The 20,273-nt window shown below is 29.0% G+C and overlaps 1 protein-coding gene across 1 annotated transcript; it reads right to left on the bottom strand.

Moving 5' to 3' along the window:
* Positions 1-238: 238 nt before the first annotated feature.
* LOC141301249 (tumor susceptibility gene 101 protein-like) lies at positions 239-17,354 on the bottom strand. Its single transcript, XM_073831503.1, has 10 exons — positions 17,023-17,354; positions 14,732-14,819; positions 14,591-14,656; positions 14,346-14,509; positions 14,092-14,218; positions 10,747-10,804; positions 10,458-10,552; positions 5,556-5,758; positions 2,601-2,840; positions 239-2,526 (listed from the first exon to the last, which is right to left on the bottom strand). The coding sequence occupies exons 1-10, from the start codon at positions 17,062-17,064 to the stop codon at positions 2,437-2,439; spliced, it is 1,173 nt and encodes a 390-aa protein (XP_073687604.1). The 5' UTR covers positions 17,065-17,354; the 3' UTR covers positions 239-2,436.
* Between the last annotated feature and the right edge of the window lie 2,919 nt (positions 17,355-20,273).

Genomic DNA, 20,273 nt, shown 5'->3' with positions numbered 1-20,273 from the left:
TCTCTTTGTTCTGAAGGCTGAATAGAAATAACAGCTGTACAGAAACAAACCGGGTTAGTGGACCATTTTGTCTAAATTGACTGCCAAGAGTTCATTAGAGCATTTCAGGTGCATCAAGTTATACAACCAATATATCAGGCCCATCTAGGGTTCAAACACAGGTTAGGCACATGATGTATCACGCGCACTTATATAAAAACATAACGCAAGTGTTGAACATTCACAAATCTATCACGACTCAAGATCATGTTCTTTTATTGATCTGCCAGAAGTCATAATCTACAGTCTGGTACAAATAAGAACAAATATTAGCAGATAAGAGGGTAAAGTCGCACTAAGATATGGCAAGTCAAGTCTTGAAAATCTATTTCACATCCCAAAAGTGCATTAAAACAACTGACTGAAATGCAACAGGTACAAATTGTTACTTTTTTTAAACATTTGAAAGAATAAAAAGTCCAAAAATGTAACATTATTAGTCACAACCCAAACTCTTTGTGTACAGCGAAATGACATACAGTTGTAACAACATTACAATAAATCTGGAACAGCGAGTAGTTCCCAGTTGCAATGAGATAAATAATAAATTTAGCAAAATAAATGTAATAAAATTGAAATATGGAACCATAAGTCATCCATGTACTCCATAACTTGGGTGAATCTCACAGGAACGGTCGAGAAATGTCCTATGACACACCAAAATCAAAAAGGAATGATACAATTTTGCATAAAGAAAACTTACATCAAGATTTATGCATTGCATTCCCCTCATATTTTTATTGTAAAGAAAAAAAACACAAAATACATTAAAATCTGATTTGTTTTACTGAATTTAATTTATGCTGGTTTTAATTAATTTTAATTAAACTAAATCCAAAATGTGTAAAGAAAACTTGCATTAAGATTTTTTGCATTGTGATATTAAGTACATTTTCCTTCCGATTCTCATTGTAAACATTTTTTTTTACAGTATTGACTTTTTTATTAACGTTTCTTAATTTTAGGAGTAAATTTACTTAATTTTTCCCACATTTTTACTTAAATATACTTAATATTTTACACTATGTAAAAATAGTCCTACTTTTTATGAATCTCACAGAAATGGTCAAGAAATGTCTTCACACCAAAATTAAGAAAAAGGAATAATAAGTAATATTTTGCATAAAGAGAACTTGATTAAAGATTTTTTGCATTGTGATATTAAGCATATTTTTCCTTAAATTCTCATTGTAAAGGAAAAAAAACTATTTAAATTATAAAATATATTTTAAATATCTGATTGATTTTACTGAATTTAATTTATGCTGGTTATTATTGGGGGGGAAATCCAAATGTTGAATAGGATTATTTTTATCACTGTATTACAGTACTTTTTTGATCATGTTAATGAGAAATTTGAGGGGACAAAGTACTTAAATGTAAAAAAAAATGTACTAATTTTTACTTAAAAGTGCTTAATATTTTACACAATTAAAAAAAAATTAATAGTCTTAATTTTTTATGCATTTTACATTTCTTTTATGAATCTCACAGGAATGGTCAAGGAATTTCTTATTTCACACCAAAATTAAGAGAAACAAATAATCAGTAATATTTTGCATAAAGAAAACTTGCATAAAGATTTTTTGCATTGTGATATTAAGCATAATGAGGAAAAAATGTATTTAAATTTGTATTTCAAAGCACTTAATATTTAACACAGTGTAAAAAATCTTAATAGTCCTTTTTTATGAATCTCACAGAAACGGTCAAGAAATGTCATATTTCACAAAAATTTTGAGAAAGCAATAAGAAGTAATATTTTACATAAAGAAAACTTGCATAAAGATTTTTTTACATTGTGATGTTAAGTATATTTCCCATCAAATTCTCATCGTACAGAAAAATAACTAAATATACAATTATAAAAAATATATATTTTTAGTACTGTTACAGTATTGACTTCTTTATTGAAATTTTAGGAGTACGTTTAATGAAATGTTTACTTAAATATACTTAATATTTTACACAATGTAAAAAAAAAAAAATCTTAACACTCCTAATTTTTAATGCATAAAAAGGTGAACTTTCCTGTGAGATTCACACAGTTATGGAGTAAGACAACGTTTTGTAACAGTGCCTGAATGAAACCAGGAGTCTCCTCACCTATTTCCTGCAGACGTCACATTATAAAAGTGATCACTCCGTACGGTTAATAACAGTAGTATCTAAAGCCAAAGACCCAAAAGCTCAAATGAAAGAAGAAGGAACATAAAGTCTATGACGTCTCATTTACTTCTAATGCTCAGCTCTAGTTTCAGCGTTCAAACCTTTTCCAAATCAAGAAGGTACAGTAGCTAAAATTCTCACAGAAGTAAAATATCATAAACAGCTGTACTCCCACTGACATACCACAGAGCGACTAGATCCGAGGTTCGTGTGATCTGGAGCGCAGGGTCAGTAGAGGTCACTGAGTCCGGCCGTCTTTCGCGCTTTCTGCATGAGCGCTCGCAGCTGGAACTGCTTCCGGGACAGCAGACGCACATGCTGAGGACAAAACGGGGATGTCAAACAAGAATAGTCTAATGTAAGACGATAAATCCCATTGAAAACGAACAAACCTTGAGGAAGACCTCCAGGTCGATGACTCCTCTACGCAGGGCTTCTCCCAGGTAGAAGATGGTGTCCTCGATGGCGTTCTCCTCTGCGTACAGGTTCAGGATCTGTTTGTAGAGCGGCGCTGTCGGGATGATCACGTCGTCGATGTCGTTGTTCTCCGACTGGTTCTCCATCTTCTCCAGAGCTTCGCTCAGTTCCTCGTCCTTCTTCTTGAGGAGCTCGATGTTTCTGTCCACCTCAGCCTAAGATTGGCATGAAAAAAACATGGCTCTACAGTGCAACCATTTCACTCGCATTTGCGATTGAAAACTACCGCGTGCGACTATGAAAAATATTTAGGAGCAGCATGAGCGACTGACCCGACCAGGATATTTGTGTTTGCGCTGAGTGGAGCCTCGTGTTTTTGCAACGTTGAGTAATGTGTCACAGACATATCTCACGAATCCTTTCATTAACAAAGTGTAGAGAGAGTGTAAAAAAGAGATTGATTGTGGAGTGTAGAGATTGCAGTGAACTAAGATGAGTGACAGCTTTTAATGGTTTTTAGGGAAGTTTGTAAATGAGATATTGATTTAATACAACAGTTAAATAAACAAGAAGTTATTATTATTAGCCTGATTTTGCTCTGTTTCGTCATAAAAAATGGTCTGAAATAAGTCACAACACCACTAAAACACAGCGGTGTTTTATGAATGAACGTGTGTTTTTAAATAAAATGATTCAATTTCCCATTCATCACTTGCTTTATTCCTGAATTAATCAGCCGTTCGAACAAAATTAGTGAATGAATGATTCAGTAATTAAATGCATAGAATGCATTGAGAGAATATTTAAAATTGTTCTCTGATATCTACATAGAAGGTATATGGCATAGGAAAGGGCAAAAAATGTCCAGAAATGGTTTTACAGGTCCATTTACAACCCTAGGATTTATCCCTAGAATGAAATGCTCTGTTATTTGGAAGCTTCATGAATATTAATGAGCTCTTCTCTGATTGGCTGTTTCACAGAGCTCAATAGCTGGGACATGGATAAAAATATATATTTAATTAGGAGCTCTAGCCGCTTTTAATATGCGGTTTGTTGAATCTGCCGTTTTGAATCGTGGATATTTTAGTCTCATTACTGTGAACGCATGTGCTCTGTGTAAAGTTACAATGCAGAGGGAGTGCTTCTTACCACACAAGTTGAGCTGCTCCTCATTGATTCTCCAGATCTGTAAATCATTCACCATCATCAGCGCAGTCATCTCTCTGTTTATGTGGTAAGTGAAATCCTATGTATTGCAATGTAACAGGCTAGCGCTAGCATTAAGCTAACCGTGTCCCTTCAGTGGCTTGCCTTGTTTAACTGATGTGCTGTCATTAGTGATGATTGGGCGATGCAAATGTTGGAGGCGTAACTATTAACGTTTTCGGGGATTTTTTCGTAACAGTCTGTTATGTTGGAATTGACCTATTTTTCGGTGGTCTTTTGCAAATACTAGATTTATATAGGAAGGAGGAAACAATGGTGTTTGAGACTCATGGTATGTCATGTCCATGTACTGAACTGTTATTATTTAACTATGCCAAGGTAAATACAGTTTTCCATTCTATGGCACCTTTAAAGTATCTTTTCAGTTTTTTTAAATCATTTAATATTGTTGTATTCAACATTTTATATTTAAAACATGAATCTCAATATGAATTTATGAATTTGATTGCACTCATGGCACCTCTGAGTCTCATTACACATATGAAAATACATGTACAAGCCACTTTTGTGTTCCTCTGTAGTACAAATTAACTGTTTATACTGATTTCATTTGATTGGTAACTTATTCTTATCCTACTTGTTCTTATTCTGTTGTTTTAATTAGACATTTTAATAAGCTTAGAAATTATCATTTTTAAACTGAAAAGATACTTTAAAAAATGCAACTAAATCTGCCAGCAGGTGGCGGCAAAACACTGATTTAATTACTGAATCATTCATTCATTTGATTCGTTCGAACGGCTGATTCATTCAAGAATAAAGCAAGTGACTGTCTTTATGAATGGGAAATTGAATCATTGACTCACTAGATTTGTTTAAAAATGCACATTCATTCATAAACGAAACACTGCTGTGTTTGGATGGAGATGCGCAATGGTATAGTTGTGACTTGTTTCAGATTATTTTTGACGACGAAATAGAGCAAAATCAGGCAATAGTGTTACAGTCAGACAATGTAAGTCACTTAATATTAACTTCTTGTTTATTTAACTGTTGTATTAAATCAATCTCATTTACAAACTCCCTTAAAAATCATTAAAAGCTGTCACTCGATCTCACAAAGCTCCATTATAATCAGTGAAGCTCTCTGTACTCCACAATCAATCTCTTATTTGTGACCTTGGAGCACAAAACCAGTCTTAAGTCGCTGGGGTATGTTTGTAGCAATAGCCAAAAATACATTTCATGATTTTTCCTTTATGCCAAAAATCATTAGGAAATTAAGTAAAGATCATGTTCCATGAAGATTTTTTGTAAAATTCCTACTGTAAATATATCAAATTGTAATTTTTGATTAGTAAAATGCATTGTTAAGAACTTAATTTGGACAATTTTAAAGGTGATTTTCTCAATATTTTGATTGTTTTGCACCCTCAGATTCCAGATTTTCAAACAGACGTATCTCGGCCAAATATTGTCCTATCCTAACAAACCATACATCAAAAGAAAGCTTATTTATTGAATATTGAACATTTAACCTTATGACTGGTTTTGTGGTCCATGGTCACATTTACACTCTCTCTACACTTTGTTTATGAAAGGATTCGTGAGATATGTCAAAACACAAATATGCTGATCGGGTCAGTCGCACATGGTGCTCCTAAATATTTTTTTATAGTCGAACGCAGTAGTTTTCAGTCGCAAATGTGAGTAAACTGGTCGCACTACACAACCCTGAGAGTAACTGTAAATGTTCTTACCACTTCCTGGTCCAGGCGGGACACCATGTCTTCCAGCTTCTGGTGTCCTTTCTTCAGGTCTTCCTCTGTTCTCTTCAGGGCGTCTAGCTCGGCTTGTGCTCTGTCCATCTCCTCCTTCATTCTCCAGCGCAGTTTATCGCTCACGGCTGAGATCAGCGACGCTCGGATGGTGTCTTCGCCGATGGTACCATCACGACTTGGACCTGGATGGAGAAGATAAAGACAATTTATTGCCACTGATTTGGTTTGGGGAATTAGAAGCAAGATGTTTCAGTGTACTAACAATGCACATTTTCACATGTTTTTGAGTAAATGTTGGTGAGTGTAGCCAGCTCACTGAATATCCTTGAAACATTTGAGATTTTGCACTAAGGCCACGAGTTCAGTTCCCAAGGAATGTATCAATTAATAAAATGAATACACTTAATGGCATGCAAGCTGCTTTGGATGAAATCATCTGCTAAAAGTTTATTTGATATCAGTTTTAAGAAACATTATGAATACTGCAGCAAATGTTTTGTTGTTGTTGTTATTACGTTTCCTATAGAATATGTCATTAGACTAGTTTCACGATCCTTCCATGTTTTGTGACTCTAGTCTCACATATAATATATTATATAACATATAATGCATTACAATATTGAGTTACTCCCTAAAAAAGTAACTAGCTTAGTTACTTTTTATGGAATGGAATGTGTTACGTTACTTTTTAAATCTGGGCAGGGCTTAGTTTGTTTTTAATATAAAAAGTTATATTTTTGGCAAATGTAAAAGCCTTTTGACACCAAAAGCCTCAGGATTAGAGGAAAGTAAATTCACGTCTGTATAGCAGACCGCAGAAGAAAAATGCCAACTCTTTAGCAATAAAAAAAGGAAAATAAATGTTAGAATATCTTGAGTAATTTTTGCTTATTTGTAGGAATGAATTAGATCATTGAATGGTTCATACAATGGGATTACTACATAAAGTATATTTGTATTATTTAACATTTTATTATTGCAGGTTTGTGTTGAATTTCACAGTTTTTATTCATTTTGAGGAATACTGTATGTGTTTTTTAGTGAGTGAGATGAATTAATGCAGGTTCACATTTATTCTAGAACTAAAGTAACACCTTACTCACGATTTCTCTCAACATGGGGACAGGAGAGCTTTTAATCAATAAATGGAGTGGAAAGTATATAAATATATTAATAATTAAAATAAATATTTTTACTTTCACTTTGAGAGAAATATTGCTGTATGGGAGAAATGTTTTTGTTTACTATTCAGTGATATAATAGTGCATATAAAATTATTAGATATCATTCCTGATTCAACCTTGGTGATTTTAATAATTGTATAAATAATGTAATTTAAAAAAAAAACACCTAGTATTAAAAAACGATATATATTTTACAGTTTTTAATGTATTTAAGTATTTAAAATATCTTTAAATATACAAATATTTAAATATATTAATATTTAAAATTTTAAAAAGTATGCATTGTTTTAATAATATATAAAATTATTAAATATAATTCTAATTCAACCTTGATGATTTAAAAAAATATATATAAATGAATAATAAAAAATATATTTTAAAATGTTTTAATGTAATTATGTAAAATATATTTAAATATGTAATATGTAATTTTCAAATCCTTTTTAAGTCAAAATTTTGGTTCTGGTTAAAAAAACAATCATTTCAAATTATTTTATAAGGCTACATAATTATGATATGCATCGTAGCTGTAACACACAGCCATTTTGCAATACTTTTTTGTACATTTCGCTATAATCAAATTATGTACCATACAGTCAAGAAATAGTGCTTTCAATTTGATTAATCGTGATTAATCGCATCCAAAATAAAATTTTGTGTTCACATAATATGTGTGTATATTCATATGTATACATATTTTAAGAAATGTATGTAGTAAACATTTATATATATATATATATATATGCACATGCACACACACATATATATATTTCTTGAGTTATTTCTAAAGCACTTAATTATATAATTGTTATGAACATAAATATAAATATTTTCTAAATTTATACATATAATTATACACAGTACACATGCATATATTATGAAAACAAACTTTATTTTGGGGATGCAATTAAGATTTGACAACATTTATTTTACATTATACTGTCCAACAACAATTGAGAAACTCCCTAATGAAAAAAAAAAACACAAAGATTGGTCACTAATTAAAAAAAAAAAATCAAAATATTTTTTTTGTTTTAATTTACAATACTGCACTGTGACTTTTTTTTCCCATATTACGTAAACTGTGCCCCTGAGAACGTCTGTGAGTTGCTCGGCTGAAACGTGTTCATATCATCTCAGCTGTACAGAGACCCTCAAGAGTGACTGCAGACTCACACGATCTGCATAGCACTGTAGTTAATGTCATGGTTCAAACCTAAGGATGAACTTCCCCGGGCCTGATATCCTCTTCCCTCTCCTGCCACTCTAAATATACCCAGCACCCCCTCTGTCAAACGGGGTGAACTAGATAAAGTCCCTTTGACCTTTAGCAGCTCAGAATCCAGTTACAGACCCAACCTTTCACAGCAGTCCAACGGGGTCACTGTACAGCCGGCACGCGGCCAGACTGAAGACCAGAGGTCAGGGTCACGGCAGAGCAGAGACAGACGGGTGAAGCAAATATGAAGGGTCAAGTGTGTTGTAGAGTTTACTTTTATGAAGCTGGTCCAATATGCTTTCTTATTTTAGATCTAGACTCTCAAGGCTGCAATAACCTCTTGACAACTGAGTAAACATCTAGTTAAAGAATGCCTGTATAAAGTATAAGCGTTCTGTAGGTGTTACCAATTCAGATTAACTCTAATTCAGAAAGAACGTTGTTAATCCAGATTAACTCGCATTCATATTAAAAGATACTTAATTCAGATTAACTCACTTGAAGATTGGTACTTCAAATTCAGAGTAAAGACCACTAATTCACATTAACCCAAATTCAGAAATTATTTTTAAATTAAGCAACTAATTCAGATTCAAAGTGAATGCTACCAACTGAGTTGAGATCTGATTCAAATTCAGTGTGTTCAGACATAATGCTTGCTAATTAAGAATTCATATTCATACTGTTGCTCATTTATATTCAAAGTGTTCAGATTAACACAGATTTAATCAGCTCTGATTCATATTCAGTTCTGCCCATTCAGATTAACTCAGATTCAGATTCAAATGAATTCAGATTTACACCGAATTCTACCAATTCAGTTCAGCTCTGATTCCAAATCAGTGTTGCCAGTTCAGAACAATTCAGATTCATACTGAATGTTGCTCATTTAAATTTAGAGTAGTTGTTATAAATTCAGATTAACACAGAATAAGATTGAATGTTGCAATTCAAATGAATTCAAATTCGATCTGAATGCTACAAATTCAATTCAGCTGTGATTCATATTCAGTGCTGCTAATTCAGATCAACTCAGATTCAGACTGAATTTTGCCAGTTCAAATTAATTCTATCAATTCAGTTCTGATTCAGATTCAGTGTTGCCAATTCAGATCAACGAATTTTCATACTGAAAGATGCTCATTTAAATTCAGAGTAGTTGTTATCAATTCTGATTAAAATAGATGTTGTCAGACTGAACGTTGCCAATTCAAATTAATTCAGATTTAAAATGATTGCTATCATTTCAGTTCAGCTCTGATTCTGATTCAATGTTGCCAGTTCAGATCAATTTGAGATTCATACTGAATGTTGCTAATTTAAATTAAGACACAGATTCAGTTTGAATGTTGACAATTCAAATGAATTCAGATTCAAACTAAATGTTACCAATTCAGATCTGAATCATATTTAATGCAGCAAATTTAGATAAACTATAAATTCAGACACAGATTCAGACTGAATTTTGCCAATTCAAATGAAATCAGATTCAAACTGAATTCAACCAATTCAGTTCAGCTCCGATTCTGATTCAGTGTTGCCAGTTCACATCAACTCAGATGTAGATGCAGAATCTTGCTAATTAAAATTGACTTATATTCATATTGAATGGAGAGTAAACGCTACAAATTTAAATGAACTAAGTTTCAGATTGAATGTTGCTAGTTCAAATGAATTCAGATTCAAATGGAATGCTAACAAATCAAATGCTCAGATTCAGTATTATCAATACAGAATAATTTACAAAACTGAATTAAGTCAATTTAGATCAATTTGAATAGTTGCCAATTCATAAACATTTAAAATCAAAATAAATGCTGCAAATTCAGTTTAACTGTGATTCAGATTTTTTAAGTGTTGCCATTTCAGATCAATTTAGAATTTTGTTAATTCAGATTAAATTCACATTAACTGCAGAAAATGTGGATGAACTCAGAATCAGATTAAATAATGCAAATTCAATTTCAGAGTAAATGCTACCAATTCAGATTAATACAGATTTAAACTGAAGGCTAGCTGTTTGGTTTGACTGTGACTCAAATTTAGTGTTGCCAATTCAGATTAACACAGATTCTGACTGAATCAAAGTGTTTAAGTGAACTGAGAATCTAGTTCAGTTTAGATCTGATTCAGATTCAATGTTGTCAATTTAGATTAACCTAGATTCAGATTTAATGACTAATGACTGAAAATTCAGATCTACTCTTTTTCAGACTCAGTTCTGCCACTTCAAATGACTTAGACTGAAAGATATACTCAGCTTTAGATAGAACATTGCAAATTAACATCAATACAGATGTTTAAATTTTGCCAATTCAGATAGAAAGTGGGCTGAGAACAATTCTGAAAAACGCCTACAACTTAAAACTGAAAATGGAATCCATATTGCTTACTCCAGGATGACTGTAATTTGCGGATGAAATGTATATGATGTAGTGCAACTATAAAACTGAGCCAAAGGCAAACATGCCAACTCACCCACAGTAGTGACAGGAGTCTGGGAAGTGTAATGTGCTGGACCGCCTGTGGCAGGATAAGCATTGCCTCCTGGGTAAGGGTAGCCTGGGTAACCACTGGAGCAGACACAAATCATTGCATAACCAATTAATCATGCTCTGTAATTGCAACACAGGTTTTTCTACAAAGTGTTTTCATATCATGAGGGTATAATATTTGTACATATCAAAAAGTACAAATGATTGTAAAAGGTTTATTAAATGTTCAGACTGTTGCATGTGATCTTTGGTCAGACTAAAGGAGTCATTACCAGGGGTTTGGGTTCGGCCCATAGGGAGATACTGCTGGCATTCCTGGCATGTAGGACTCTGGAGGAAAGAGAAGGACACAAAACAAACACTAAGAAATGAACTGCGAGTGCAGGCAGACCTCTGCTGTTTAAAAGAGGCATTACTTTGACAACTGGGAATGGTTGCATATTCATCAACAGCTTATTTTATGTATGAGCAATCTGAGCTAAAAAATTAAGTCACATGAAAGTCTATTTCAGTGGCCAAAATATTTGGCCATGGCTTTGTCATAACAGATTAAGTATCTATGTTTTACAGCAATGCATCCCCATAAGGATTTATCTCCAGGTTAAGAAATATCTATGTCCTATTGCCAAAACTAAATTTAGTAAAAAATGAAAAACAAAAAAATAATAAATGTGTATTTTTAGTACTATTAGCACATGATTTAAAAAAAAAAACTGAATAAAAATGTTTATAGAAATATAAAATCAATGACATAAGCCATATAAAAATTACAAAAACACAACAAAATTAAAATGAAAACTGAAAATATGAAAAATAAACTCATTCAGAATATAAATAAATAAGGATATATCTCCAGTTCAAGAAATATCTGTCCTATTGCCAAACCCAAAAGAAAAAAGAAAAAAATGTGAAATTAAATTTAGTAAAAAACAAAAAAATAATAAATGTGTATTTTTAGTACTATTAACATATGATTTTTTCTTAAAAACTGAATAAAAATACTTATAGAAATATAAAATCAATGACAAAAGCCATATAAAAATGACAAAAACACAACAAAATGACTCAAATTTAAAGTAAAATTAAAATGAAAGCTGAAAATATGAAAAATAAACTCATTCAGAATATAAATAAATAAGGATATATCTCCAGTTCAAGAAATATCTCTGTCCTATTGCCAAACCCAATAGAAAAAAAATGTGAAATTAAATTTAGTAAAAAACAAAAAAATAATAAATGTGTATTTTTAGTACTATTAACATGTGATTTTTTTTTTAAAACTGAATAAAAATGTTTATAGAAATATAAAATCAATGACATAAGCCATATAAAAATGACAAAAACACAACAAAATTACTCAAATTTAAAGTAAAATTAAAATGAAAACTGAAAAATATGAAAAATAAACTCATTCAGAATATAAATAAATAAGGATATATCTCCAGTTCAAGAAATATCTGTCCTATTGCCAAACCCAAAAGAAAAAAAATGTGAAATTAAATTTAGTAAAAAACAAAAAAATAATGTGTATTTTTAGTACTATTAACATATGATTTAAAAAAAACTGAATATAGAAATATAAAATCAATGACAAAAGCCATATAAAAATGACAAAAACACAACAAAATGACTCAAATTTAAAGTAAAATTAAAATGAAAACTGAAAAATATGAAAAATAAACTCATTCAGAATATAAATAAATAAGGATATATCTCCAGTTCAAGAAATATCTCTGTCCTATTGCCAAACCCAATAGAAAAAAAATGTGAAATTAAATTTAGTAAAAAACAAAAAAATAATAAATGTGTATTTTTAGTACTATTAACATATGATTTTTTCTTAAAAACTGAATAAAAATGTTTATAGAAATATAAAATCAATGACAAAAGCCATAGAAAAATGACAATAACACAACAAAAATACTCAAATTTAAAGTAAAATTAAAATGAAAACTGAAAAATATGAAAAATAAACTCATTCAGAATATAAATAAATAAGGATATATCTCCAGTTCAAGAAATATCTCTGTCCTATTGCCAAACCCAATAGAAAAAAATGTGAAATTAAATTTAGTAAAAAAAACAAAAAATAATGTGTATTTTTAGTACTATTAACATATGATTTTAAAAAAACTGAATATAGAAATATAAAATCAATGACGTTAGCCATATAAAAATGACAAAAACACAACAAAAATACTCAAATTTAAAGTAAAATTAAAATGAAAACTGAAAAATATGAAAAATAAACTCATTCAGAATATAAATAAATAAGGATATATCTCCAGTTCAAGAAATATCTGTCCTATTGCCAAACCCAAAAGAAAAAAGAAAAAAATGTGAAATTAAATTTAGTAAAAAACAAAAAAAATAATAAATGTGTATTTTTAGTACTATTAACATATGATTTTTTCTTAAAAACTGAATAAAAATACTTATAGAAATATAAAATCAATGACAAAAGCCATATAAAAATGACAATAACACAACAAAAATTACTCAAATTTAAAGTAAAATTAAAACGAAAACTGAAAATATGAAAAATAAACTCATTCAGAATATAAATAAATAAGGATATATCTCCAGTTCAAGAAATATCTCTGTCCTATTGCCAAACCCAATAGAAAAAAATGTGAAATTAAATTTAGTAAAAAACAAAAAAATTATAAATGTGTATTTTTAGTACTATTAACATATGATTTTTTTAAAAAAACTGAATAAAAATACTTATAGAAATATAAAATCAATGACATAAGCCATATAAAAATGACAAAAACACAACAAAAATACTCAAATTTAAAGTAAAATTAAAATGAAAACTGAAAATATGAAAAATAAACTCATTCAGAATATAAATAAATAAGGATATATCTCCAGTTCAAGAAATATCTCTGTCCTATTGCCAAACCCAATAGAAAAAAATGTGAAATTAAATTTAGTAAAAAAACAAAAAATAATGTGTATTTTTAGTACTATTAACATATGATTTAAAAAAAACTGAATATAGAAATATAAAATCAATGACGTTAGCCATATAAAAATGACAAAAACACAACAAAAATACTCAAATTTAAAGTAAAATTAAAATGAAAACTGAAAAATATGAAAAATAAACTCATTCAGAATATAAATAAATAAGGATATATCTCCAGTTCAAGAAATATCTGTCCTATTGCCAAACCCAATAGAAAAAAATGTGAAATTAAATTTAGTAAAAAAACAAAAAAATAATAAATGTGTATTTTTAGTACTATTAACATATGATTTTTTCTTAAAAACTGAATAAAAATGTTTATAGAAATATAAAATCAATGACAAAAGCCATAGAAAAATGACAAAAACACAACAAAATTACTCAAATTTAAAGTAAAATTAAAATGAAAACTGAAAAAATAAACTCATTCAAAATATAAATAAATACTATACCATTATATAAGTAACACAAAATTACCATTGATAAATTATAATTTAGTATTACAATAAATGGATTGAGAAAATATGCAAAACAATCTTGATGCTAAAAGCAAGCTTCTTGCCCATATCTCATGGGAAATTCATGTCAACTGTATTATGAGATTGGCTCACAAACAGGCTCGAGAAGAAAAGGCTGTGCTCACGGTTCGGGGGTCCGGCTGCTTGGAAGGCCTGGTAAGGAGGTTGTGTGGTGGGTCTGGAGAAAACGGGCGGCTCCTCACCAAACACAACAATCATGACCTGGATGAGGCCGTACAGATCTGACTGAGGCTAATGGACGAAATAAAAGATGAAACAATGAGTGAGAGAACGGACATGTTCAAGGTGTCTGATTTCATATAAATAGCATAAAACATTATCTATTTTATTCAGTGAGCCATGAGGAAAAACATCGTACGTGTTTCCACTCGTGCAGGTATGGCAGGTAGATCTTGCCGTTGGCGTCGATGTGTTTGCCGGTCTTGATCATCATCGCACTTGTGGGCTTCACAAAGCATATAGGAGGATTGTAGGGATACGTATCCAGCAGCCACAAGCACACGGGGATATTATACACATTCCCTGAAACAGGAAAAGCAAGCGTCATTATACGTGTTATAATGCTGCATTTATCTTTACACTATAAACAATTGTCTAACTCACCTCTATAACTAACTGGAACAGTTCCTGTGAGGCTCATCAAGTCTCTGGACGATCCGTCATTAAACACTGTGAAAGAAACATCAGTTATTCATGGAAAACTCCAACGATTTACAAAGTACAGACAGCAAGAGAGAATCTTACCATACGGATCCATAACAGGTTTGAGGTCTTTGTACTGAGAGATGACGTTTGTTATCTCTCTGACAGTGAGATCTCTGTACTTGTATTGCTGAAAGATAAACATAATACACTTATGTAAATAACTAAACAAACTATTATCTCCATTATAAAGCTTTAATGTATGAAAGTACATTGTATCAACATGATATATCAAATTATTGAACAAAACAATACATAATAAAAGATTGCTAATGTTATTAAAGCTATTTTAAAATATTAATATATTTATTTTGACTTTCAAAAGGTAAAACATATGAAACCACCCAAATCCACTGTTTTAGTAGTTTATATAAATACAGACAAATAACATGACTAATATAGTAGATAATCTGAACTTAAACCAAAGCACATATATTTTTTCAGTACTATATATTCAATGCTAAAAAAATATAATAAAGGTAAATAAAAATGTTTTTAAAAAACAATGACACTGATGTAAAAATGGCAAAAGCACACAAAAACTGAAAATATAAAAATAATTCAAAATATTAATAAATACTGAATATAGCACTGTAGATTTTAAATATAAAACTATACTTTAATTTTAAAATATTAAAAAAATATTTTAAAATATTAAGATTTTAATTCTAAAATATTAATAATATATTTATAAATTGCCTAATACAGTAGATAAACTGAACTTAAACAAAAACTAATTAAAATAAATAAATTGAAGCTCTAACAGTACAAAAAAATAATAAAAGTAAATAAAAATGTTTTTAAAAAACAATGACACTGATGTAAAAATGGCAAAAGCACACAAAAACTGAAAATATAAAAATAATTCAAAATATTAATAAATACTGAATATAGCACTGTAGATTTTAAATATAAAACTATACTTTAATTTTAAAATATTAAAAAAATATTTTAAAATATTAAGATTTTAATTCTAAAATATTAATAATATATTTATAAATTGCCTAATACAGTAGATAAACTGAACTTAAACAAAAACTAATTAAAATAAATAAATTGAAGCTCTAACAGTACAAAAAAATAATAAAAGTAAATAAAAATGTTTTTAAAAAACAATGACAATGATATAAAAATGGCAAAAGCACACAAAAAATTACTAAACTTATAACAAAAACTGAAAATATAAAATAATTCAAAATATTAATGAATACTGAATATAGCACTGTAGATTTTAAATATAAAAATAAACTTTAATTTTAAAATATTAAAAAAATATTTTAAAATATTAAGATTTTAATTCTAAAATATTAATAATATATTTATAAATTGCCTAATACAGTAGATAAACTGAACTTAAACAAAAAAAAATTCTTTGAAACTAATTAAAATAAATAAATTGAAGTTCTAACAGTACAAAAAAATAATAAAAGTAAATAAAAATGTTTTTAAAAAACAATGACACTGATATAAAAATGGCAAAAGCACACAAAAAATTACTAAACTTACAACAAAAACTGAAAATATAAAATAATTCAAAATATTAATAAATACTGAATATAGCACTGTAGATTTTAAATATAAAACTATACTTTAATTTTAAAATATAAAAAAAATATTTTAAAATATTAAAATTTTAATTCTAAAATATTAATAATATATTTATAAATTGCCTAATACAGCAGATAAACTGAACTTGAACAACAAAAAAAAATTTCTTTGAAACTAATTGAAACAAATAATTTGAAGTTCTAACAGTACTAAAAATGTAAAAAGGTAAATAAAAATGTTTTTAAAAACAAAGACATTGATATAAAAATGGCAAAAGCACGCAACAAAGTTACTAAACTTACAACAAAAACTGAAAATATAAAAATAATAAAAAATATTAATAAATACTGAATATAGCACTGTAGATTTTAAATATAATAATGCACTTTATCATTAAAAAAAAATGTTTAAAACAATTATCTTCATGTAAACAATATTTATAATTCATTAATAAAATATATTTAATCAAGATGACATATCAAATTATGTAAATGTGCATTCAATAATGATCAGTTAAGTGTTATATGTGTACAGATATCTGCTAATGTTATTAACGAAGGTTATTAAAAAGTATGAATATAACTAGTTTGACTTTAAAACATGAAATCAGCCAAATCCTAAACGGCAATTCTTACTACATCTTATATAAACTCAGACAAATAACCTGCCCGATACAGTATATATAAGATTATGTTTCATTTTGACACAATGATATTAAAACCCTTTCATATTCTGTTCCATTCAATTTAAGTAACTATTCAACTGAAATAATAAACGATACTAACCTTCAGCATCTTTTTAAGAGCTCCTTCGTTGACAACAGCCATGATTTACTCCACAAATATAAATAAACACAATAAACTCTTGAGAAATGAATGAATAAACGTGTGAAATGTGAATATACGAGTGTCTCAGCTCAGGCCAAAACACACCGACAAACACTCGTATTACGGCCTGCTGTCCGACACAAACACTCTAAACACCTTAATAACTCATTAATATAGTCCGAATTATAGTTACTTAATGAGAATTCAATAAATAGAGGTCAAAACGACTAGCATTCATCTCGAAGAAGATAAACAAGACGAACGACGCGAGCGTCACTACAGTGCAGGAGTTTCGCTTCCGGTGGGAGTGTGTTGGGTTTTTCAAAATAAAAGTCAGAAAAGTGGTTTCGGTTAACATTTTTAATGAATAAGCCATTATTCATAATTTACTGCAATATAATACTACATATGGTCTATTTTATTATCCTTAGTATGTAATTTTAGTGGTTAGGTAATCCATTGTCTAATGCATAAAGGTCCACACACAAAATCAACACTTGGCATTTTACAACTTTACAAGTACAACTTAAAAGTATCCTAATTTTTTAAGAGTTTTTTTTTTTTAAATACATTTGGGTAAATATGTTGTGATTTTAATATCCAACTGTTTATGCCCCACAAGATAAAAATGAATATAATTAATATTGTCGTTATTTAAAATGTAGTAAATCGTTGAACATTTTTTGTTTTTATAAAAGCTGCAGTGTTATACGATTTTTTTTTTTTATTCTATGGTTCAATAAATTACACCTTTTATAAATTAAAAAGAAAAGCATAAAAATGTTTATAAAACCTCCCAAAATAATTGTTTACAAGTGTCTATTTTAGTAACAAGTGTTACATTTTGTTGTATTTTGGTGTGAAACCCCTAAATTATATGTTTTTAAATAAAAACTGTATGCTAAACTATGTAATCATGGAAGATTATGCATTTAAATAATGGAGCTGTTGTTATAAAAGCTGCAGTGTTATTCAATTTTTTTTTTTTTTTTTTTTTTTCATTTTTGAGCCAAATGTCAAAATTGTCAAAATTGTGTGGCTGTCTCAAGTATGGTTTAATAAATTACAACTTTTATAAATTAAATTAAAAAAGAAAAGCATAAAAATGTTAATAAATTCCTCTGGCATAATTGTACAAAAGTGTTACATTTTGTTGTCTTTTGGTGTGACACCCCTAAATTATATATATATATATATATATATATATATATATATATATATATATATATATATATATATATATTAAAAACTGTATGTTAAACTACATAATCATGGAAAATTATGCATTTAAATAATGGAGCTGTTGTTATAAAAGCTGCAGTGTTATTTGATTTTTATTCATTTTTAAGCCAAATGTCAAAATTGTCCTCTGGTGTGACTGTCTCAAGCATGGTTTAATAAATAAGTGTCTCTTTTAGTAACAAAGGTGTTATATTTTGTTGTCCTTCTGTGTGACACCCCTAAATTATATTTTTATTTAAAAACTGTATGTTAAACTATATAATCATGGAAAATTCTGCATTTAAACAATTGAGCTGTTGTTATATATAAGCTGTAGTGTTATTCAAATTTTTTTTTTTTTTTTTTTTTTTTTGAGCCAAATGTCAAAATTGTCCTCTGGTGTGACTGTCTCAAGCATGGTTTAATAAATCACAACTTTTATAAATTAAAAATAAAAGCATAAAAATGTTAGTAAATACCTCCTGGATAATTGTACAAGTGTGTATTTTAGTAACAAAAATGTTTTACGTTTTTTTGTCCTTTGGTGTGACACCCATAAATTATATTTTTTAATTAAAAATGTATGTTAAACTACATAATCATGGAAAATTCTGCATTTACATAATGGAGCTGTTGTTCTAAAAGCTGCAGTGTTATTTGATTTATTCATTTTTGAGACAAATGTCAAAATTGTCCTCTGGTGTGACTGTCTCAAGCATGGTTTAATAAATTACAACTTTTATAAGTTAAAAATAAAAGCATAAAAATGTTAGTAAATACCTCCTGGATAATTGTACAAGTGTGTATTTTAGTAACAAAAGTGTTTTACGTTTTGTTGTCCTTTGGTGTGACACCCATAAATTATATTTTTTAATTAAAAATGTATGTTAAACTACATAATCATGGAAAATTCTGCATTTACATAATGGAGCTGTTGTTCTAAAAGCTGCAGTGTTATTTAATTTATTCATTTTTGAGACAAATGTCAAAATTGTCCTCTGGTGTGACTGTCTCAAGCATGGTTTAATAAATTACAACTTTTATAAGTTAAAAAGAAAAGCATAAAAATGTTAATAAATACCTCCGCCATAATTGTACAAATGTCTATTTTAGTAAATAGCAATCTCTTTTTTTCATCTATGTATTTCTGAAAGTGTAGGAAATTGATACATTTTGTCTCTGAAAACTATGTCCTCTGGTGTGACACCATATCCTGATTTTAAATTTGGCAATTCCAGAAAAAAATCCCTGTCAAGCCCATGGCATGTGCACATGGTAAATATTTTCTCAGAATTGTTCAAATATTTAACTTTTTTGGAACCACTATAAAAGTGTTATGTTTTGTTGTCCTTTTGGTGTGACACCCCTAAATTATATTTTTTTAATTAAAAAATGTATGTTAAACTACATAATCATGGAAAATTTTGTAAATGTGTCTAGCAAACTGCTAATGACAGGATAGCTCGGAATAGCACGGTGACTAATTGAAACAAAAGGTAATGGTGTGACAGAAAATGTCCTCCGGTGAGACGCCTGTACTTTCATACCGTAGGACAAAAAATGTCACACCAGAAGAATTTGAAATAATTAAATAAGGTTTGTTTAACTCCTTTTCATTCTTTTTTGATCATGTTCAGCATTCTTAAATACAATAATTACATTAACAAAACTATTTTTTGCTGTTTTCGCAGAAAACTTGTACTGTTATAAAGTGGCATGAAAATAAGTATAAAATGTGATACTTTGTTTTTTTAAATTAAAAAACTGAGGGAGAGAAAATAGTGAAAGAGAGAGTATTCGGAAAAATATTTTTATTTCAAAGTATCTTAAAAAAATGACAGTTGAGTAATGCAATAGGGGAGATATAAATATCACTATAAATATAATTTTGAAATGGTATAATTTTCAGCTGTTTTTAATGGATGACAGCAAAATTTATCTTGTCAAAGTTTGTCTTGAAGTTGTTTTCAAGTTTGTTTGTTTGTTTT

The sequence above is a fragment of the Garra rufa genome, chromosome 25 (assembly GCF_049309525.1).
Source record: "Garra rufa chromosome 25, GarRuf1.0, whole genome shotgun sequence".
In the NCBI taxonomy this organism is placed as follows: domain Eukaryota; kingdom Metazoa; phylum Chordata; class Actinopteri; order Cypriniformes; family Cyprinidae; genus Garra; species Garra rufa.
This window is presented reverse-complemented; position numbering and strand designations above follow the sequence as displayed.